This window comes from Petromyzon marinus, chromosome 85, assembly GCF_048934315.1.
Source record: "Petromyzon marinus isolate PM22_M1 ecotype Great Lakes invasive population chromosome 85, UKy_Petmar_22M1.pri1.0, whole genome shotgun sequence".
In the NCBI taxonomy this organism is placed as follows: Eukaryota; Metazoa; Chordata; class Hyperoartia; order Petromyzontiformes; family Petromyzontidae; genus Petromyzon; species Petromyzon marinus.
Window position 1 is genome coordinate 6,236,181 of NC_133750.1, and position 23,571 is coordinate 6,259,751.

At 56.1% G+C, this 23,571-nt stretch overlaps 1 protein-coding gene across 1 annotated transcript in view; it reads right to left on the reverse strand.

Annotated features, from left to right (window-relative positions):
- LOC116938443 (receptor-type tyrosine-protein phosphatase delta-like) overlaps positions 1 to 23,571 on the reverse strand; it is a 137,050-nt gene that overhangs the window by 19,030 nt on the left and 94,449 nt on the right. Inside the window, 5 exon segments of the mRNA XM_076057929.1 lie at positions 24 to 292; positions 10,012 to 10,166; positions 19,812 to 19,931; positions 21,145 to 21,320; positions 22,962 to 23,085. Coding sequence (XP_075914044.1) covers positions 24 to 292; positions 10,012 to 10,166; positions 19,812 to 19,931; positions 21,145 to 21,320; positions 22,962 to 23,085 — 844 coding nt within the window.

Below are 23,571 nucleotides of genomic sequence, written 5' to 3' on the forward strand. Positions count from 1 at the left end.
ACCTCCACCACCACCACCACCACCACCGCCTCCATCTCCGCCTCCACGGCCCAGCCTCTGCACGTGAGCGTGGAGGCCCCTGGCCGGGACCTCGGTGTCCCTGGGCCCGCCCGCCACGGCTTCGGCCACGGCGTCGTGAGTGAACACGTACTGGGCCTCAGTCTGCACCATGTAGTTGCGCTGGGCCCGCATGCGGACCACCTGGCCGTACACATCCACCGTGCGCTCGGCGCGAGCCCGGGACAGCGACGCGTCCATGGCCACGAAGCAGCCCGCACGGCCAACACCAGCACTGTGTGGGGAGGGGAGGGAGACACGGTGAGAGAGACACGGGGAGAGAGACAGAGACACGGTGAGAGAGAGAGAGACACGGTGAGAGAGAGACACGGTGAGTGAGAAACGGTGAGAGAGACACAGTGAGAGAGAGACACGGTGAGAGAGAGACACAGTGAGAGAGACACAGTGAGAGAGACACGGGGAGAGAGACACGGGGAGGGAGAGAGAGAGAGACGGTGAGAGAGACAGAGAGAGACACGGTGAGAGAGAGAGACACGGGGAGGGAGAGAGAGACACAGAGAGAGAGAGAGACACGGTGAGACAGTGAGAGAGACAGAGAGACAGCGACGCGTCCATGGCCACGAAGCAGCCCGCACGGCCAACACCAGCACTGTGTGGCGAGGGGAGACATGGTGAGAGAGAGAGACACGGGGAGAGAGACACGGTGAGAGAGACACGGGGAGAGAGAGAGACACGGGGAGAGAGAGAGACACGGGGAGAGAGACACGGGGAGAGAGACACGGGGAGAGAGACACGGTGAGAGAGACACGGGGGAGAGAGACACGGTGAGAGAGACACGGGGAGAGAGACACGGTGAGAGAGACACGGGGAGAGAGACACGGTGAGAGAGACACGGGGAGAGAGACACGGGGAGAGAGACACGGGGAGAGAGAGATACGGGGGAGAGAGAGAGGAGAGAGACACGGGGAGAGAGACACGGTGAGAGAGAGACACGGGGAGAGAGACACGGGGAGAGAGACACGGTGAGAGAGACACGGGGAGAGAGACACGGGGAGAGAGACACGGTGAGAGAGACACGGGGAGAGAGACACGAGGAGAGAGACACGGGGAGAGAGACACGGGGAGAGAGAGATACGGGGAAAGAGACACGGGGAGAGAGAGAGACACGGGGAGAGAGACACGGGGAGAGAGACACGGGGAGAGAGACACGGTGAGAGAGACACGGGGAGAGAGACACGGGGAGAGAGACACGGTGAGAGAGACACGGGGAGAGAGACACGGGGAGAGAGACACGGTGAGAGAGACACGGGGAGAGAGACACGGTGAGAGAGAGACACGGTGAGAGAGACACGGGGAGAGAGACACGGTGAGAGAGACACGGGGAGAGAGACACGGTGAGAGAGACACGGTGAGAGAGACACGGGAGAGAGACACGGTGAGAGAGACACGGGGAGAGAGACACGGTGAGAGAGACACGGTGAGAGAGACACGGTGAGAGAGACACGGGGAGAGAGACACGGGGAGAGAGACACGGGGAGAGAGACACGGTGAGAGAGACACGGGGAGAGACACGGGGAGAGAGACACGGTGAGAGAGACACGGGGAGAGAGACACGGGGAGAGAGACACGGTGAGAGAGACACGGGGAGAGAGACACGGGAGAGAGACACGGGGAGAGAGACACGGTGAGAGAGACACGGGGAGAGAGACACGGGGAGAGAGACACGGTGAGAGAGACACGGGGAGAGAGACACGGGGAGAGAGACACGGTGAGAGAGACACGGGGAGAGAGACACGGGGAGAGAGAGACACGGGGAGAGAGAGACACGGGGAGAGAGAGACACGGGGAGAGAGAGACACGGGGAGAGAGACACGGTGAGAGAGAGAGACACGGGGAGAGAGACACGGGGAGAGAGAGATACGGGGAGAGAGACACGGGGAGAGAGACACGGTGAGAGAGAGACACGGGGAGAGAGACACGGGGAGAGAGACACGGTGAGAGAGACACGGGGAGAGAGACACGGGGAGAGAGACACGGTGAGAGAGACACGGGGAGAGAGACACGAGGAGAGAGACACGGGGAGAGAGACACGGGGAGAGAGAGATACGGGGAAAGAGACACGGGGAGAGAGAGAGACACGGGGAGAGAGACACGGGGAGAGAGACACGGGGAGAGAGACACGGTGAGAGAGACACGGGGAGAGAGACACGGGGAGAGAGACACGGTGAGAGAGACACGGGGAGAGAGACACGGGGAGAGAGACACGGTGAGAGAGACACGGGGAGAGAGACACGGTGAGAGAGAGACACGGTGAGAGAGACACGGGGAGAGAGACACGGTGAGAGAGACACGGGGAGAGAGACACGGTGAGAGAGACACGGTGAGAGAGACACGGGGAGAGAGACACGGTGAGAGAGACACGGGGAGAGAGACACGGTGAGAGAGACACGGGGAGAGAGACACGGTGAGAGAGACACGGGGAGAGAGACACGGGGAGAGAGACACGGGGAGAGAGACACGGTGAGAGAGACACGGGGAGAGACACGGGGAGAGAGACACGGTGAGAGAGACACGGGGAGAGAGACACGGGGAGAGAGACACGGTGAGAGAGACACGGGGAGGAGAGACACGGGGAGAGAGACACGGGGAGAGAGACACGGTGAGAGAGACACGGGGAGAGAGACACGGGGAGAGAGACACGGTGAGAGAGACACGGGGAGAGAGACACGGGGAGAGAGACACGGTGAGAGAGACACGGGGAGAGAGACACGGGGAGAGAGACACGGTGAGAGAGACACGGGGAGAGAGACACGGGGAGAGAGACACGGTGAGAGAGACACGGGGAGAGAGACACGGGGAGAGAGACACGGTGAGAGAGACACGGGGAGGAGAGACACGGGGAGAGAGAGACACGGGGAGAGAGAGACACGGGGAGAGAGAGACACGGGGGAGAGAGAGACACGGGGAGAGAGAGAGACACGGGGAGGAGAGAGAGACACGGGGAGAGAGAGACACGGGGAGAGAGACACGGGGAGAGAGACACGGGGAGAGAGAGACAAGGGGAGAGAGACACGGGGAGAGAGACACGGGGAGAGAGACACGGGGAGAGAGACACGGTGAGAGAGACACGGGGAGAGAGACACGGTGAGAGAGAGACACGGTGAGAGAGACACGGGGAGAGAGACACGGTGAGAGAGACACGGGGAGAGAGACACGGTGAGAGAGACACGGTGAGAGAGACACGGGGAGAGAGACACGGTGAGAGAGACACGGGGAGAGAGACACGGTGAGAGAGACACGGGGAGAGAGACACGGTGAGAGAGACACGGGGAGAGAGACACGGGGAGAGAGACACGGGGAGAGAGACACGGTGAGAGAGACACGGGGGAGAGACACGGGGAGAGAGACACGGGGAGAGAGACACGGGGAGAGAGACACGGTGAGAGAGACACGGGGAGAGAGACACGGGGAGAGAGACACGGTGAGAGAGACACGGGGAGAGAGACACGGGGAGAGAGACACGGGGAGAGAGACACGGTGAGAGAGACACGGGAGAGAGACACGGTGAGAGAGACACGGGGAGAGAGACACGGGGAGAGAGACACGGTGAGAGAGACACGGGGAGAGAGACACGGGGAGAGAGACACGGTGAGAGAGACACGGGGAGAGAGACACGGGGAGAGAGACACGGGGAGAGAGACACGGTGAGAGAGACACGGGGGAGAGAGACACGGGGAGAGAGACACGGTGAGAGAGACACGGGGAGAGAGACACGGGGAGAGAGACACGGTGAGAGAGACACGGGGAGAGAGACACGGGGAGAGAGACACGGTGAGAGAGACACGGGGAGAGAGACACGGGGAGAGAGACACGGTGAGAGAGACACGGGGAGAGAGACACGGGGAGAGAGACACGGTGAGAGAGACACGGGGAGAGAGACACGGGGAGAGAGACACGGTGAGAGAGACACGGGGAGAGAGACACGGGGAGAGAGACACGGTGAGAGAGACACGGGGAGAGAGACACGGGGAGAGAGACACGGGGAGAGAGACACGGTGAGAGAGACACGGGGAGAGAGACACGGTGAGAGAGAGACACGGTGAGAGAGACACGGGGAGAGAGACACGGTGAGAGAGACACGGGGAGAGAGACACGGTGAGAGAGACACGGTGAGAGAGACACGGGGAGAGAGACACGGTGAGAGAGACACGGGGAGAGAGACACGGTGAGAGAGACACGGGGAGAGAGACACGGTGAGAGAGACACGGGGAGAGAGACACGGGGAGAGAGACACGGGGAGAGAGACACGGTGAGAGAGACACGGGGAAGACACGGGAGAGAGACACGGGGAGAGAGACACGGGGAGAGAGACACGGTGAGAGAGACACGGGGAGAGAGACACGGGGAGAGAGACACGGTGAGAGAGACACGGGGAGAGAGACACGGGGAGAGAGACACGGGGAGAGAGACACGGGGAGAGAGACACGGGGAGAGAGACACGGTGAGAGAGACACGGGGAGAGAGACACGGGGAGAGAGACACGGTGAGAGAGACACGGGGAGAGAGACACGGGGAGAGAGACACGGTGAGAGAGACACGGGGAGAGAGACACGGGGAGAGAGACACGGTGAGAGAGACACGGGGAGAGAGACACGGGGAGAGAGACACGGTGAGAGAGACACGGGGAGAGAGACACGGGGAGAGAGACACGGGGAGAGAGACACGGTGAGAGAGACACGGGGAGAGAGACACGGTGAGAGAGAGACACGGTGAGAGAGACACGGGGAGAGAGACACGGTGAGAGAGACACGGGGAGAGAGACACGGTGAGAGAGACACGGGGAGAGAGACACGGTGAGAGAGAGACACGGTGAGAGAGACACGGGGAGAGAGACACGGTGAGAGAGACACGGGGAGAGAGACACGGTGAGAGAGACACGGGGAGAGAGACACGGTGAGAGAGACACGGGGAGAGAGACACGGGGAGAGAGACACGGGGAGAGAGACACGGTGAGAGAGACACGGGGAGAGACACGGGGAGAGAGACACGGGGAGAGAGACACGGGGAGAGAAAGGTGAAAGACAGGGTGAGAGACCGGGACACGGGGAGAGAGACACGGGGAGAGAGACACGGGGAGAGAGACACGGGGAGAGAGACACGGGGAGAGAGACACGGTGAGAGAGACACGGGGAGAGAGACACGGTGAGAGAGAGACACGGTGAGAGAGACACGGGGAGAGAGACACGGTGAGAGAGACACGGGGAGAGAGACACGGTGAGAGAGACACGGTGAGAGAGACACGGGGAGAGAGACACGGTGAGAGAGACACGGGGAGAGAGACACGGTGAGAGAGACACGGGGAGAGAGACACGGTGAGAGAGACACGGGGAGAGAGACACGGGGAGAGAGACACGGGGAGAGAGACACGGTGAGAGAGACACGGGGAGAGACACGGGGAGAGAGACACGGGGAGAGAGACACGGGGAGAGAGACACGGTGAGAGAGACACGGGGAGAGAGACACGGGGAGAGAGACACGGTGAGAGAGACACGGGGAGAGAGACACGGGGAGAGAGACACGGGGAGAGAGACACGGTGAGAGAGACACGGGGAGAGAGACACGGTGAGAGAGACACGGGGAGAGAGACACGGGGAGAGAGACACGGTGAGAGAGACACGGGGAGAGAGACACGGGGAGAGAGACACGGTGAGAGAGACACGGGGAGAGAGACACGGGGAGAGAGACACGGGGAGAGAGACACGGTGAGAGAGACACGGGGAGAGAGACACGGGGAGAGAGACACGGTGAGAGAGACACGGGGAGAGAGACACGGGGAGAGAGACACGGGGAGAGAGACACGGTGAGAGAGACACGGGGAGAGAGACACGGTGAGAGAGACACGGGGAGAGAGACACGGGGAGAGAGACACGGTGAGAGAGACACGGGGAGAGAGACACGGGGAGAGAGACACGGGGAGAGAGACACGGTGAGAGAGACACGGGGAGAGAGACACGGGGAGAGAGACACGGTGAGAGAGACACGGGGAGAGAGACACGGGGAGAGAGACACGGTGAGAGAGACACGGGGAGAGAGACACGGTGAGGGACACAGGGAGAGAGACAGGGTGAGTGAGAGAGACACGGTGAGAGACATGGTGAGTGAGAGAGAGACACGGGGAGAGAGACATGGTGAGAGAGACACGGTGAGAGACATGGTGAGTGAGAGAGAGACACGGGGAGAGAGACATGGTGAGAGAGACACGGTGAGAGACATGGTGAGTGAGAGAGAGACACGGGGAGAGAGACATGGTGAGAGAGACACGGTGAGAGACATGGTGAGTGAGAGAGAGACACGGGGAGAGAGACATGGTGAGAGAGACACGGTGAGAGACATGGTGAGTGAGAGAGAGACACGGGGAGAGAGACATGGTGAGAGAGACACGGTGAGAGACATGGTGAGTGAGAGAGAGACACGGGGAGAGAGACATGGTGAGAGAGACACGGTGAGAGACATGGTGAGAGAGAGAGACAGGGGGAGAGAGAGAGAGACACGGTGAGAGAGAGGAGACACGGTGAGAGAGACACGGTGAGACAGAGAGACACGGTGAGAGAGACAGAGAGAGAGAGACAGAGAGAGAGACACGGTGAGAGAGACACGGTGAGAGACACGGTGAGAGAGAGAGAGACACGGTGAGAGACACGGTGAGACAGAGAGACACGGTGAGAGAGACACGGGGAGAGAGAGAGACACGGGGAGAGAGAGAGACACGGTGAGAGACAGAGAGAGAGAGACACGGGGAGAGAGAGAGACACGGTGAGAGACAGAGAGAGAGAGACACGGTGAGTGAGAGAGAGACACGGTGAGAGAGACGGTGAGAGAGAGAGACACAGTGAGAGAGACATGGTGAGAGACAGACACGGTGAGAGAGAGAGACAGGGGGAGAGAGAGAGAGACACGGTGAGAGAGACATGGTGAGAGACAGAGAGACACGGTGAGTGAGAGAGAGACACGGTGAGAGACACGGTGAGAGACACGGTGAGAGACAGAGAGAGAGAGACAGAGAGAGAGAGACACGGTGAGAGAGAGAGAGACACGGTGAGAGACACGGTGAGAGACACGGGGAGAGAGAGAGACACGGGGAGAGACATGGAGAGAGAGAGACACGGTGAGAGAGAGAGACACGGGGAGAGACACGGTGAGAGAGAGACACGGGGAGAGGGAGAGACACGGGGAGAGAGAGAGACACGGGGAGAGAGAGAGAGACACGGGGAGAGAGAGAGAGACAGGGGGAGAGAGAGAGACACGGTGAGTGAGAGAGACACGGGGAGAGAGACACGGGGAGAGAGACACGGGGAGAGAGAGAGAGACGTGGGGAGAGAGACACGGTGAGAGAGAGACACGGAGAGAGAGAGATGGGGAGAGAGACATGGGGAGAGAGACACGGAGAGAGAGACACGGAGAGAGAGACACGGGGAGAGAGACACGGTGAGAGAGAGACACGGAGAGAGAGATGGGGAGAGAGACACGGGGAGAGAGACACGGAGAGAGAGACACGGAGAGAGAGTGAGTGACTGATTGGTGGACATGCAGTGGGTGACTGAGTGAGTGACTGAGTGACTGACTGAGTGAGTGACTGAGTGACTGACTGAGTGAGTGGCTGAGTGACTCACTGAGTGACTGAGTGAGTGACTGAGTGAGTGACTGAGTGAGTGACTGAGTGACTGGCTGAGTGAATGACTGAGTGACTGAGTGAGTCACTGAGTGACTGAGTGAGTGACTGAGTGACTGACTGATTGAATGAGTGAGTGACTGAGTGACTGACTGACTGAGTGACTGAGTGAGTGACTGAGTGAATGACTGAGTGACTGACTGACTGGCTGAGTGACTGAGTGCCTAAGTGACTGACTGAGTGACTGACTGACTTAGTGACTGACTGAGTGACTGACTGAGTGAGTGAATGAGTGACTGAGTGAGTGACTGACTGAGTGAGTGAGTGAGTGACTGAGTGACTGAGTGACTGACTGAGTGAGTGACTGACTGAGTGAGTGACTGACTGAGTGACTGACTAAGTGACTGAGTGAGTGACTGACTGAGTGACTGACTGAGTGAGTGACTGTCTGACTGACTGAGTGACTGAGTGAGTGACTGACTGAGTGACTGAGTGACTGACTGAGTGACTGAGTGACTGACTGAGTGACTGACTGAGTGAGTGTCTGAGTGAGTGACTGAGTGACTGACTGAGTGACTGAGTGAGTGACTGAGTGAGTGACTGACTGACTGAGTGACTGAGTGAGTGACTGAGTGAGTGACTGAGTGACTGAGTGAGTGACTGAGTGAGTGACTGACTGAGTGAGTGACTGAGTGAGTGTCTGAGTGACTGACTGAGTAAGTGAGTGACTGAGTGAGTGACTGACTGAGTGAGTGACTGACTGAGTGAGTGACTGAGTGAGTGAGTGACCTGACTGAGTGAGTGAGTGACTGAGTGAGTGAGTGACTGAGTGACTGAGTGACTGAGTGAGTGACTGAGTGAGTGACTGACTGAGTGACTGAGTGAGTGACTGACTGAGTGAGTGACTGAGTGACTGACTGACTGAGTGACTGACTGAGTGACTGAGTGAGTGAGTGACTGAGTGAGTGAGTGACTGAGTGACTGAGTGAGTGACAGTGACTGACTGAGTGGGTGAGTGACTGATTGAGTGACTGAGTGACTGAGTGAGTGAGTGAGTGACTGAGTGACTGAGTGAGTGACTGAGTGAGTGACTGACTGAGTGAGTGACTGAGTGAGTGTCTGAGTGACTGACTGAGTAAGTGAGTGACTGAGTGAGTGACTGACTGAGTGAGTGACTGACTGAGTGAGTGACTGAGTGAGTGAGTGACTGACTGAGTGAGTGAGTGACTGAGTGAGTGAGTGACTGAGTGACTGAGTGAGTGACTGAGTGAGTGACTGACTGAGTGACTGAGTGACTGAGTGAGTGACTGACTGAGTGAGTGACTGAGTGACTGAGTGACTGACTGACTGAGTGACTGAGTGAGTGAGTGACTGAGTGAGTGAGTGACTGAGTGAGTGAGTGAGTGACTGAGTGAGTGACTGAGTGAGTGAGTGACTGAGTGAGTGACTGAGTGAGTGACTGAGTGACTGAGTGAGTGAGTGACTGAGTGACTGACTGAGTGAGTGACTGAGTGACTGAGTGAGTGAGTGACTGAGTGACTGACTGAGTGAGTGGGTGAGTGACTGATTGAGTGACTGAGTGACTGAGTGAGTGAGTGAGTGACTGAGTGACTGAGTGAGTGACTGAGTGAGTGACTGACTGAGTGAGTGACTGAGTGAGTGTCTGAGTGACTGACTGAGTAAGTGAGTGACTGAGTGAGTGACTGACTGAGTGAGTGACTGACTGAGTGAGTGACTGAGTGAGTGAGTGACTGACTGAGTGAGTGAGTGACTGAGTGAGTGAGTGACTGAGTGACTGAGTGAGTGACTGAGTGAGTGACTGACTGAGTGACTGAGTGACTGAGTGAGTGACTGACTGAGTGAGTGACTGAGTGACTGAGTGACTGACTGACTGAGTGACTGAGTGAGTGAGTGACTGAGTGAGTGAGTGACTGAGTGAGTGAGTGAGTGACTGAGTGAGTGACTGAGTGAGTGAGTGACTGAGTGAGTGACTGAGTGAGTGACTGAGTGACTGAGTGAGTGAGTGACTGAGTGACTGACTGAGTGAGTGACTGAGTGACTGAGTGAGTGAGTGACTGAGTGACTGACTGAGTGAGTGGGTGAGTGAGTGACTGAGTGAGTGAGTGACTGAGTGACTGACTGAGTGAGTGACTGAGTGACTGAGTGAGTGACTGACTGAGTGAGTGAGTGACTGAGTGACTGACTGACTGAGTGACTGAGTGAGTGAGTGACTGAGTGAGTGAGTGACTGAGTGAGTGACTGAGTGAGTGAGTGACTGAGTGACTGACTGAGTGAGTGGGTGACTCAGTGAGTGAGTGGTGGACCTGCAATGGGTGACTATGGGCCCTGCGTCAGGCATTGTTGAGGCACGAACTCTTCGCAAGAAGCACAGCACTGGGGTTGGATGTTCAGGGACACCGTGGTCAGGCCAAGCAGTGAACTGGAAGTGATGGACTTCCCTTTTCTCTGAGCCACCAGTCTACACACACAGACGGTGGGTGGGAGGGTGGGTGGGTGAGTGGGTGGGTGAGTGGGAGGGTGGGTGGGTGGGGGGGTGAGTGGGTGAGTGGGTGGGTGGGTGAGTGGTGGGTGGGTGGGTGAGTGGGTGGGTGGGTGGGTGAGTGGTGGGTGGGTGGGTGGGTGGGAGGGTGGGTGGGTGGGTGAGTGGGTGGGTGGGAGGGTGGGTGGGAGGGTGGGTGGGAGGGTGGGTGGGTGGGAGGGTGGGAGGGTGGGTGGGTGGGTGGGAGGGTGAGTGGGAGGGTGGGTGGGTGGGAGGGTGGGTGAGTGGGTGGGTGGGAGGGTGGGTGGGAGGGTGAGTGGGAGGGTGGGTGGGAGGGTGAGTGGGAGGGTGAGTGGGTGGGTGGGTGGGTGAGTGGGAGGGTGGGTGAGTGGGTGGGTGGGAGGGTGAGTGGGTGGGTGGGAGGGTGAGTGGGAGGGTGAGTGGGTGGGTAAGTGGGAGGGTGAGTGAGTGAGTGGGTGGGTGGGAGGGTGAGTGGGTGAGTGGGTGGGTGGGTGGGTGAGTGGGTGGGAGGGTGGGTGAGTGGGTGGGAGGGTGGGTGAGTGGGTGGGAGGGTGGGTGAGTGGGTGGGAGGGTGGGTGGGTGGGTGAATGGGTGGGTGGGTGAGTGGGTGGGTGGGTGGGAGGGTGAGTGGGTGGGTGGGAGGGTGGGTGGGTGGGTGGGAGGGTGGGTGAATGGGTGGGAGGGTGGGTGAGTGGGTGGGTGAGTGGGTGGGAGGGTGAGTGGGTGGGTGGGTGAGTGGGTGGGTGGGAGGGTGGGTGGGTGGGTGAGTGGGTGGGTGGGAGGGTGGGAGGGTGGGTGGGAGGGTGGGAGGGTGGGAGGGTGAGTGGGTGGGAGGGTGAGTGGGTGGGAGGGTGGGTGGGAGGGTGAGTGGGAGGGTGGGTGGGTGAGTGGGTGGGTGAGTGGGTGTGAGGGTGGGTGGGAGGGTGGGTGGGTGAGTGGGTGAGTGGGTGGGTGAGTGGGTGGGTGGGTGGAGGGTGGGTGGGTGGGTGAGTGGGTGGGTGGGAGGGTGGGTGGGAGGGTGGGTGGGTGAGTGGGTGGGAGGGTGGGAGGGAGGGTGGGTGGGTGAGTGGGTGGGAGGGTGGGAGGGTGGGTGGGTGAGTGGGTGGGAGGGTGAGTGGGTGGGTGGGTGAGTGGGTGGGTGGGTGGGAGGGTGGGTGGGTGGGAGGGTGAGTGGGTGGGTGAGTGGGAGGGTGAGTGGGTGGGTGAGTGGGTGGGTAGGAGGGTGGGTGGGAGGGTGAGTGGGTGGGTGGGAGGGTGGGAGGGTGAGTGGGTGGGAGGGTGGGAGGGTGAGTGGGTGGGAGGAGGGTGAGTGGGTGGGAGGGTGGGTGGGTGGGAGGGAGGGTGGGTGGGTGGGTGGGAGGGAGGGTGGGTGGGTGGGAGGGAGGGTGGGTGGGTGGGTGGGAGGGTGAGTGGGTGGGTGGGAGGTGGGTGGGTGGGTGAGTGAGTGGTGAGTGAGTGGGTGAGTGAGTGGTGAGTGAGTGGTGAGTGGGTGGGTGAGTGAGTGAGCGGTGAGTGAGTGAGTGAGTGGTGAGTGAGTGGGTGAGTGAGTGGTGAGTGAGTGGGTGAGTGAGTGGTGAGTGAGTGAGTGGGTGAGTGAGTGGTGAGTGAGTTGGTGAGTTGGTGAGTGAGTGATTGGTGAGTGATTGGTGAGTGATTGGTGAGTGATTGGTGAGTGAGTGGTGAGTGAGTGGTGAGTGAGTGGTGAGTGAGTGAGTTGGTGAGTGAGTTGGTGAGTGAGTTGGTGAGTGAGTTGGTGAGTGATTGGTGAGTGATTGGTGAGTGAGTTGGTGAGTGAGTGGTGAGTGATTGGTGAGTGAGTGGTGAGTGAGTGGTGAGTGAGTGGTGACTGAGTGAGTGAGTGGTGAGTGAGTGGTGAGTGAGTGAGTGGTGAGTGAGTGAGTGGTGAGTGAGTGAGTGAGTGGTGAGTGAGTGATTGGTGAGTGAGTGGTGAGTGAGTGGTGAGTGAGTGAGTGGTGAGTGAGTGGGTGAGTGAGTGAGTGGTGAGTGAGTGGGTGAGTGAGTGGTGAGTGAGTGGGTGAGTGAGTGAGTGAGTGGTGAGTGAGTGGTGAGTGACTGGTGAGTGAGTTGGTGAGCAAGTGAGTGGTGAGTGAGTGGGTGAGTGAGTGAGTGGTGAGTGAGTGAGTGGTGAGTGAGTGGGTGAGTGAGTGACTGAGTGGGTGAGTGAGTAGGTGAGTGACTGAGTGAGTGAGTGGTGAGCGAGTGAGTGAGTGAGCGGTGAGTGAGCGGTGAGTGAGTGAGTGAGTGGTGAGTGAGTGGGTGAGTGAGTGGTGAGTGAGTGGTGAGTGAGTGAGTGGGTGAGTGAGTGGTGAGTGAGTGGGTGAGTGAGTGGGTGAGTGAGTGAGTGAGTGGTGAGCGAGTGAGTGGGTGGGTGAGTGGTGAGTGAGTGGGTGAGTGAGGGAGTGAGTGGTGAGTGAGTGGTGAGTGAGTGAGTTGGTGAGTTGGTGAGTGAGTGATTGGTGAGTGAGTGATTGGTGAGTGAGTGGGTGAGTGGTGAGTGATTGGTGAGTGATTGGTGAGTGAGTTGGTGAGTGATTGGTGAGTGAGTGGTGAGTGAGTTGGTGAGTGAGTTGGTGAGTGAGTGGTGAGTGATTGGTGAGTGAGTTGGTGAGTGAGTGGTGAGTGAGTGGTGAGTGATTGGTGAGTGAGTGGTGAGTGAGTGAGTTGGTGAGTGAGTTGGTGAGTGAGTTGGTGAGTGAGTGGTGAGTGAGTTGGTGAGTGAGTTGGTGAGTGAGTTGGTGAGTGATTGGTGAATGATTGGTGAGTGAGTGGTGAGTGAGTGGTGAGTGAGTGGTGACTGAGTGAGTGAGTGGTGAGTGAGTGGTGAGTGAGTGAGTGGTGAGTGAGTGAGTGGTGAGTGAGTGAGTGAGTGGTGAGTGAGTGAGTGAGTTGGTGAGCGAGTGAGTGGTGAGTGGGTGAGTGAGTGAGTGGTGAGTGAGTGGTGAGTGAGTGGTGAGTGAGTTGGTGAGCGAGTGAGTGGTGAGTGAGTGGGTGAGTGAGTGAGTGGTGAGTGAGTGAGTGGTGAGTGAGTGGGTGAGTGAGTGACTGAGTGGGTGAGTGAGTAGGTGAGTGACTGAGTGAGTGAGTGGTGAGCGAGTGAGTGAGTGAGCGGTGAGTGAGTGAGTGAGCGGTGAGTGAGTGAGTGGTGAGTGAGTGGGTGAGTGAGTGGTGAGTGAGTGGTGAGCGAGTGAGTGGGTGGGTGAGTGGTGAGTGAGTGGGTGAGTGAGTGAGTGAGTGAGTGAGTGAGTGAGTGGGTGGGTGAGTGAGTGGTGAGTGAGTGTGTGAGTAAGTGGGTGAGTGACTGAGTGAGTGAGTGGTGAGTGAGTGGTGAGTGAGTGAGTGAGTGGGTGAGTGAGTGGTGAGTGAGTTGGTGAGTGTGTGGTAAGTGAGTAGGTGAGTGAGTGGTGAGTGAGTGAGTGAGTTGGTGAGTGATTGGTGAGTGAGTGGTGAGTGGTGAGTGAGTGGTGAGTGAGTGAGTGGGTGAGTGGTGAGTGAGTGGTGAGTGAGTGGTGAGTGAGTGAGTGGTGAGTGAGTGGTGAGTGATTGGTGAGTGAGTGAGTGAGTGGTGAGTGGTGAGTGAGTGGTGAGTAAGTGAGTGGTGACTGAGTGAGTGAGTTGGTGAGTGAGTGGTGAGTGAGTGGTGAGTGAGTGAGTGGTGAGTGAGTGGTGAGTGAGTGGTGAGTGAGTGGTGAGTGGTGACTGAGTGGTGAGTGAGTGAGTGAGTGGTGACTGAGTGAGTGAGTTGGTGAGTGAGTGGTGAGTGAGTGGTGAGTGAGTGAGTGAGTGGTGAGTGAGTGAATGAGTGGTGAGTGAGTGGTGAGTGAGTGGTGAGTGATTGGTGAGTGAGTGGTGAGTGACTGAGTGAGTGAGTGGTGAGTGAGTGGTGAGTGAGTGAGTGGTGACTGAGTGAGTGAGTGAGTGGTGAGTGAGTGGTGAGTGAGTGGTCAGTGAGTGAGTGAGTGGTGAGTGAGTGGTGAGTGATTGGTGAGTGAGTGAGTGGTGAGTGAGTGGTGAGTGAGTGAGTGAGTGGTGAGTGAGTGGTGAGTGATTGGTGAGTGAGTGAGTGAGTGGTGAGTGAGTGAGTGAGTGGTGACTGAGTGAGTGGTGACTGAGTGAGTGAGTTGGTGAGTGAGTGGTGAGTGATTGGTGAGTGAGTGGTGAGTGAGTGGTGAGTGAGTGCTGAGTGGTGAGTGAGTGGTGAGTGAGTGGTGAGTGAGTGGTGACTGAGTGAGTGAGTGGTGAGTGAGTGGTGAGTGAGTGGTGAGTGAGTGGTGACTGAGTGAGTGAATTGGTGAGTGAGTTGGTGAGTGAGTGGTGAGTGAGTGAGTGGTGACTGAGTGACTGAGTGAGTGAGTTGGTGAGTGAGTTGGTGAGTGAGTGGTGAGTGAGTGGTGAGTGGTGAGTGAGTGGTGAGTGAGTGAGTGGTGAGTGAGTGAGTGGTGACTGAGTGACTGAGTGAGTGAGTTGGTGAGTGATTGGTGAGTGAGTGGTGAGTGAGTGGTGAGTGAGTGGTGAGTGAGTGGTGAGTGAGTGGTGACTGAGTGAGTGAGTGGTGAGTGAGTGGTGAGTGAGTGGTGACTGAGTGAGTGAGTTGGTGAGTGAGTGGTGAGTGAGTGGTGAGTGAGTGGTGACTGAGTGAGTGAATTGGTGAGTGAGTTGGTGAGTGAGTGGTGAGTGAGTGAGTGGTGACTGAGTGACTGAGTGAGTGAGTTGGTGAGTGAGTTGGTGAGTGAGTGGTGAGTGAGTGGTGAGTGGTGAGTGAGTGGTGAGTGAGTGAGTGGTGAGTGAGTGAGTGGTGACTGAGTGACTGAGTGAGTGAGTTGGTGAGTTGGTGAGTGATTGGTGAGTGAGTGGTGAGTGAGTGGTGAGTGAGTGGTGAGTGAGTGGTGAGTGAGTGGTGCGTGAGTGGTGAGTGGTGAGTGAGTGGTGAGCGAGTGAGTGGTGAGTGAGTGGGTGAGTGAGTGAGTGGTGAGTGAGTGAGTGGTGAGTGAGTGGGTGAGTGAGTGACTGAGTGGGTGAGTGAGTAGGTGAGTGACTGAGTGAGTGAGTGGTGAGCGAGTGAGTGAGTGAGCGGTGAGTGAGTGAGTGAGCGGTGAGTGAGTGAGTGGTGAGTGAGTGGGTGAGTGAGTGGTGAGTGAGTGGTGAGCGAGTGAGTGGGTGGGTGAGTGGTGAGTGAGTGGGTGAGTGAGTGAGTGAGTGGTGAGTGAGTGGGTGGGTGAGTGAGTGGTGAGTGAGTGTGTGAGTAAGTGGGTGAGTGACTGAGTGAGTGAGTGGTGAGTGAGTGGTGAGTGAGTGAGTGAGTGGGTGAGTGAGTGGTGAGTGAGTTGGTGAGTGTGTGGTAAGTGAGTAGGTGAGTGAGTGGTGAGTGAGTGAGTTGGTGAGTGATTGGTGAGTGAGTGGTGAGTGGTGAGTGAGTGGTGAGTGAGTGAGTGAGTGGGTGAGTGGTGAGTGAGTGGTGAGTGAGTGGTGAGTGAGTGAGTGGTGAGTGAGTGGTGAGTGAGTGGTGAGTAAGTGAGTGGTGACTGAGTGAGTGAGTTGGTGAGTGAGTGGTGAGTGAGTGGTGAGTGAGTGAGTGAGTGGTGAGTGAGTGGTGAGTGAGTGGTGAGTGAGTGGTGAGTGGTGACTGAGTGGTGAGTGAGTGAGTGAGTGGTGACTGAGTGAGTGAGTTGGTGAGTGAGTGGTGAGTGAGTGGTGAGTGAGTGAGTGAGTGGTGAGTGAGTGAATGAGTGGTGAGTGAGTGGTGAGTGAGTGGTGAGTGATTGGTGAGTGAGTGGTGAGTGACTGAGTGAGTGAGTGGTGAGTGAGTGGTGAGTGAGTGAGTGGTGACTGAGTGAGTGAGTGAGTGGTGAGTGAGTGGTGAGTGAGTGGTCAGTGAGTGAGTGAGTGGTGAGTGAGTGGTGAGTGATTGGTGAGTGAGTGAGTGGTGAGTGAGTGGTGAGTGAGTGAGTGAGTGGTGAGTGAGTGGTGAGTGATTGGTGAGTGAGTGGTGAGTGGTGAGTGAGTGGTGAGTGAGTGAGTGGGTGAGTGGTGTGTGAGTGGTGAGTGAGTGGTGAGTGGTGAGTGGTGAGTGAGTGGTGAGTGATTGGTGAGTGAGTGAGTGAGTGGTGAGTGGTGAGTGAGTGGTGAGTAAGTGAGTGGTGACTGAGTGAGTGAGTTGGTGAGTGAGTGGTGAGTGAGTGGTGAGTGAGTGAGTGGTGAGTGAGTGGTGAGTGAGTGGTGAGTGAGTGGTGAGTGGTGACTGAGTGGTGAGTGAGTGAGTGAGTGGTGACTGAGTGAGTGAGTTGGTGAGTGAGTGGTGAGTGAGTGGTGAGTGAGTGAGTGAGTGGTGAGTGAGTGAATGAGTGGTGAGTGAGTGGTGAGTGAGTGGTGAGTGATTGGTGAGTGAGTGGTGAGTGACTGAGTGAGTGAGTGGTGAGTGAGTGGTGAGTGAGTGAGTGGTGACTGAGTGAGTGAGTGAGTGAGTGGTGATTGAGTGGTGAGTGAGTGGTCAGTGAGTGAGTGAGTGGTGAGTGAGTGGTGAGTGATTGGTGAGTGAGTGAGTGGTGAGTGAGTGGTGAGTGAGTGAGTGAGTGGTGAGTGAGTGGTGAGTGATTGGTGAGTGAGTGAGTGAGTGGTGAGTGAGTGAGTGAGTGGTGACTGAGTGAGTGGTGACTGAGTGAGTGAGTTGGTGAGTGAGTGGTGAGTGATTGGTGAGTGAGTGGTGAGTGAGTGGTGAGTGAGTGCTGAGTGGTGAGTGAGTGGTGAGTGAGTGGTGAGTGAGTGGTGACTGAGTGAGTGAGTGGTGAGTGAGTGGTGAGTGAGTGGTGAGTGAGTGGTGACTGAGTGAGTGAATTGGTGAGTGAGTTGGTGAGTGAGTGGTGAGTGAGTGAGTGGTGACTGAGTGACTGAGTGAGTGAGTTGGTGAGTGAGTTGGTGAGTGAGTGGTGAGTGAGTGGTGAGTGGTGAGTGAGTGGTGAGTGAGTGAGTGGTGAGTGAGTGAGTGGTGACTGAGTGACTGAGTGAGTGAGTTGGTGAGTGATTGGTGAGTGAGTGGTGAGTGAGTGGTGAGTGAGTGGTGAGTGAGTGGTGAGTGAGTGGTGACTGGTGAGTGAGTGGTGAGTGAGTGGTGAGTGAGTGGTGACTGAGTGAGTGAGTTGGTGAGTGAGTGGTGAGTGAGTGGTGAGTGAGTGGTGACTGAGTGAGTGAATTGGTGAGTGAGTTGGTGAGTGAGTGGTGAGTGAGTGAGTGGTGACTGAGTGACTGAGTGAGTGAGTTGGTGAGTGAGTTGGTGAGTGAGTGGTGAGTGAGTGGTGAGTGGTGAGTGAGTGGTGAGTGAGTGAGTGGTGAGTGAGTGAGTGGTGACTGAGTGACTGAGTGAGTGAGTTGGTGAGTTGGTGAGTGATTGGTGAGTGAGTGGTGAGTGAGTGGTGAGTGAGTGGTGAGTGAGTGGTGAGTGAGTGGTGCGTGAGTGGTGAGTGGTGAGTGAGTGGTGAGCGAGTGGGGTGAGTGAGTGGGTGAGTGAGTGAGTGGTGAGTGAGTGAGTGGTGAGTGAGTGGGTGAGTGAGTGACTGAGTGGGTGAGTGAGTAGGTGAGTGACTGAGTGAGTGAGTGGTGAGCGAGTGAGTGAGTGAGCGGTGAGTGAGTGAGTGAGCGGTGAGTGAGTGAGTGGTGAGTGAGTGGGTGAGTGAGTGGTGAGTGAGTGGGTGAGCGAGTGAGTGGGTGGGTGAGTGGTGAGTGAGTGGGTGAGTGAGTGAGTGAGTGGTGAGTGAGTGGGTGGGTGAGTGAGTGGTGAGTGAGTGTGTGAGTAAGTGGGTGAGTGACTGAGTGAGTGAGTGGTGAGTGAGTGGTGAGTGAGTGAGTGAGTGGGTGAGTGAGTGGTGAGTGAGTTGGTGAGTGTGTGGTAAGTGAGTAGGTGAGTGAGTGGTGAGTGAGTGAGTTGGTGAGTGATTGGTGAGTGAGTGGTGAGTGGTGAGTGAGTGGTGAGTGAGTGAGTGAGTGGGTGAGTGGTGAGTGAGTGGTGAGTGAGTGGTGAGTGAGTGAGTGAGTGAGTGAGTGGTGAGTGAGTGGTGAGTAAGTGAGTGGTGACTGAGTGAGTGAGTTGGTGAGTGAGTGGTGAGTGAGTGGTGAGTGAGTGAGTGAGTGGTGAGTGAGTGGTGAGTGAGTGGTGAGTGAGTGGTGAGTGGTGACTGAGTGGTGAGTGAGTGAGTGAGTGGTGACTGAGTGAGTGAGTTGGTGAGTGAGTGGTGAGTGAGTGGTGAGTGAGTGAGTGAGTGGTGAGTGAGTGAATGAGTGGTGAGTGAGTGGTGAGTGAGTGGTGAGTGATTGGTGAGTGAGTGGTGAGTGACTGAGTGAGTGAGTGGTGGTGAGTGGTGAGTGAGTGAGTGGTGACTGAGTGAGTGAGTGAGTGGTGAGTGAGTGGTGAGTGAGTGGTCAGTGAGTGAGTGAGTGGTGAGTGAGTGGTGAGTGATTGGTGAGTGAGTGAGTGGTGAGTGAGTGGTGAGTGAGTGAGTGAGTGGTGAGTGAGTGGTGAGTGATTGGTGAGTGAGTGAGTGAGTGGTGAGTGAGTGAGTGAGTGGTGACTGAGTGAGTGGTGACTGAGTGAGTGAGTTGGTGAGTGAGTGGTGAGTGAGTGGTGAGTGAGTGGTGAGTGAGTGCTGAGTGGTGAGTGAGTGGTGAGTGAGTGGTGAGTGAGTGGTGACTGAGTGAGTGAGTGGTGAGTGAGTGGTGAGTGAGTGGTGAGTGAGTGGTGACTGAGTGAGTGAATTGGTGAGTGAGTTGGTGAGTGAGTTGGTGAGTGAGTGGTGAGTGAGTGGTGAGTGGTGAGTGAGTGGTGAGTGAGTGAGTGGTGAGTGAGTGAGTGGTGACTGAGTGACTGAGTGAGTGAGTTGGTGAGTGATTGGTGAGTGAGTGGTGAGTGAGTGGTGAGTGAGTGGTGAGTGAGTGGTGAGTGAGTGAGTGAGTGGTGAGTGAGTGGTGAGTGAGTGGTGACTGAGTGAGTGAGTTGGTGAGTGAGTGGTGAGTGAAGTGGTGAGTGAGTGGTGACTGAGTGAGTGAATTGGTGAGTGAGTTGGTGAGTGAGTGGTGAGTGAGTGAGTGGTGACTGAGTGACTGAGTGAGTGAGTTGGTGAGTGAGTGGTGAGTGAGTGGTGAGTGGTGAGTGAGTGGTGAGTGAGTGAGTGGTGAGTGAGTGAGTGGTGACTGAGTGACTGAGTGAGTGAGTTGGTGAGTTGGTGAGTGATTGGTGAGTGAGTGGTGAGTGAGTGGTGAGTGAGTGGTGAGTGAGTGGTGAGTGAGTGGTGCGTGAGTGGTGAGTGGTGAGTGAGTGGTGAGTGAGTGAGTGGTGAGTGAGTGAGTGGTGACTGAGTGACTGAGTGAGTGAGTTGGTGAGTGATTGGTGAGTGAGTGGTGAGTGAGTGGTGAGTGAGTGGTGAGTGAGTGGTGAGTGAGTGGTGCGTGAGTGGTGAGTGGTGAGTGAGTGGTGAGTGAGTGAGTGGTGAGTGAGTGGTGACTGAGTGACTGAGTGAGTGAGTTGGTGAGTGATTGGTGAGTGAGTGGTGAGTGAGTGGTGAGTGAGTGGTGAGTGAGTGGTGAGTGAGTGGTGAGTACCCGATGGAGAGAGAATGTACGGACACTGTATGTTGCCAGTTCCATTGTGTCCACCAATGTCACTTGGATGCTTCCGTAAGTCTCAGACCCTCGGCTCGGCCAGTACTGATCACACTTCACCTGTTACACACCACCACCAACATCATCAACACCACCAACATCACCACCAACATCACCAACATCACCACCAACAACATCAACAACAACAACATCATCAACCACCATCATCACCATCATCACCAAAACACACATCACCACCAACATCATCAACAACAACAACATCAACATCATCATCATCACCATCAACATCAACAACATCAACAACATCATCACCAACATCACCACCACCAACATCATCACCAACACCACCAACATCACCACCAACATCATCAACAACAACATCATCACCAACATCACCAACATCAACATTATCACCAACACCAACATCATCACCAACATCACCAACATCAACATCATCACCAACACCACCAACATCACCAACATCACCAACATCAACATCATCACCACCACCAACATCACCAACATCACCAACACCACCAACACCACCAACATCATCACCAACATCACCACCAACATCATCACCACCACCAACATCATCACCAACATCACCAACATCAACATCATCACCACCAACATCACCAACATCATCACCACCAACATCACCAACATCACCACCAACATCATCAACAACAACAACAACATCAACATCATCATCAACATCAACATCATCACCACCACCACCACCAACATCACCACCAACATCACCAACATCACCAACATCATCACCAACATCACCAATATAAACAACATCGCCAACATCACCAACATAAACAACATCACCAACATCATCATCATCACCATCATCAACAACATCATCATCATCAACATCATCATCAACATCATCATCATCACCAACATCATCACCAACATCATCACCAACATAAACAACATCAACAACATCATCATCATCATCACCATCATCAACAACATCATCAACATCATCATCATCACCAACATCACCATCACCAACATCACCATCACCAACATCACCAACATCACCATAATCACCATCACCAACATCACCAACATCACCATAATCACCATCACCAACATCACCATCATCAACAACATCATCAACATCACCACCACCAACATCACCAACATCACCACCAACATCACCAACATCACCAACATCACCACCAACATCACCAACATCACCAACATCACCACCACCACCCTCACCACCACCACCACCCTCACCACCACCCTCACCACCACCCTCACCACCTCCTCACCACCACCACCTCCTCACCCGACACTTCTCCTCGAGACGAGTCATCATGACGATGGTCCCAGACCGTTGCTCCCAGATCATCCTCCAGAAGTCTGCGAATGTTTCCGTCAGTGGTCCCTGAGTGGCTATGTAGGCGTTCTGACGACGGTAGCCATCAATGTAGTTAGCGTTGATGTAGTCACTGCCTGGCACGCCTGGGAGGGGGAGGACGGGGTCTCAGCTCACTCACTCGCTCAGTCAGTCACTCACTAACTCACACACTCACTCACTAACTCACACACTCACTCACTAACTCACACACTCACTCACTCACTCAGTCACACACTCACTCAGTCACTCAGTCACACACTCACTCAGTCACTCACTCAGTCACTCACTCACTCAATCACTCACTCAGTCACTCACTCACTCACTCGCTCACTCAGTCACCCACTCACCCACCCACTCACTCACTCACCCAGTCACTCACTCACTCACTCGCTCAGTCACCCACTCACTCACCCACTCACTCACTCACTCAGTCACTCACTCACTCACTCGCTCAGTCACCCACTCACCCACCCACTCACTCACTCACCCAGTCACTCACTCACCCACTCGCTCAGTCACTCACCCACTCACTCACCCACTGACTCACTCACCCACCCACCCACTCACTCACTCAGTCACTCACTCACCCACCCACTCACTCACTCGCCCAGTCACTCACTCACTCACTCACCCACTCACTCATCCACTCACTCACTCACTCGCCCAGTCACTCACTCACTCACTCAGTCACTCACTCAGTCACTCACTCACTCACTCACCCACTCACTCACTCATCCACTCACTCACTCACTCGCTCAGTCACCCACTCACTCGCCCAGTCACTCACTCACTCACCCAGTCACACACTCACTCACTCACTCGCTCAGTCACCCACTCACCCACCCACTCACTCACTCACCCAGTCACTCACTCACTCACTCGCTCAGTCACCCACTCACTCACCCACTCACTCACTCACCCACTCACTCAGTCACTCACTCACCCACTCACTCAGTCACCCACTCACCCACCCACTCACTCACTCACCCAGTCACTCACTCACTCACTCGCTCAGTCACCCACTCACTCACCCACTCACTCACTCACTCAGTCACTCACTCACTCACTCGCTCAGTCACCCACTCACCCACCCACTCACTCACTCACCCAGTCACTCACTCACCCACTCGCTCAGTCACTCACCCACTCACTCACCCACTGACTCACTCACCCACCCACCCACTCACTCACTCAGTCACTCACTCACCCACCCACTCACTCACTCGCCCAGTCACTCACTCACTCACTCACCCACTCACTCATCCACTCACTCACTCACTCGCCCAGTCACTCACTCACTCACTCAGTCACTCACTCAGTCACTCACTCACTCACTCACCCACTCACTCACTCATCCACTCACTCACTCACTCGCTCAGTCACCCACTCACTCGCCCAGTCACTCACTCACTCACCCAGTCACACACTCACTCACTCACTCGCTCAGTCACCCACTCACCCACCCACTCACTCACTCACCCAGTCACTCACTCACTCACTCGCTCAGTCACCCACTCACTCACCCACTCACTCACTCACCCACTCACTCAGTCACTCACTCACCCACTCACTCAGTCACTCACTCACCCACCCACTCACTCACTCACTCGCTCAGTCACCCACTCACCCACCCACTCACTCACTCGCCCAGTCACCCACTCACTCACTCACCCACCCACCCACCCACTCACTCACCCACCCACCCACTCACCCACCCACCACCCACCCACCACCCCCCCACCCACCTTCTACAGGAGACAGAGTCACTCGTGAGTGGTCGTAGGCGATGACGTTGGCATAACGATTCTTGCTTTTATTCACATCCATGTTGGAGTTCTCCCACGTGAACTGCATGCCAGGGTCGATGGACTGAACGGGGATAGAGTCACTCAGTCAGTCACTCACTCAGTCAGTCACTCAGTCAGTCAGTCAGTCAGTCACTCAGTCAGTCACTCAGTCAGTCAGTCATTCAGTCAGTCACTCAGTCAGTCACTCAGTCACTCAGTCAGTCACTCAGTCAGTCAGTCAGTCAGTCACTCAGTCAGTCACTCAGTCAGTCAGTCACTCAGTCAGTCAGTCAGTCACTCAGCCAGTCAGCCAGTCATTCAGTCACTCAGCCAGCCACTCAGCCAGCCAGTCAGTCACTCAGTCAGTCACTCAGTCAGTCACTCAGTCAGTCAGTCACTCAGTCAGTCACTCAGTCAGTTACTCAGTCAGTCACTCAGTCAGTCACTCACTAAGTAAGTCAGTCACTCAGTCAGTCACTCAGTCAGTCACTCAGTCACTCAGTCAGTCACTCAGTCAGTCACTCAGTCAGTCACTCAGTCAGTCACTCAGTCACTCAGTCAGTCACTC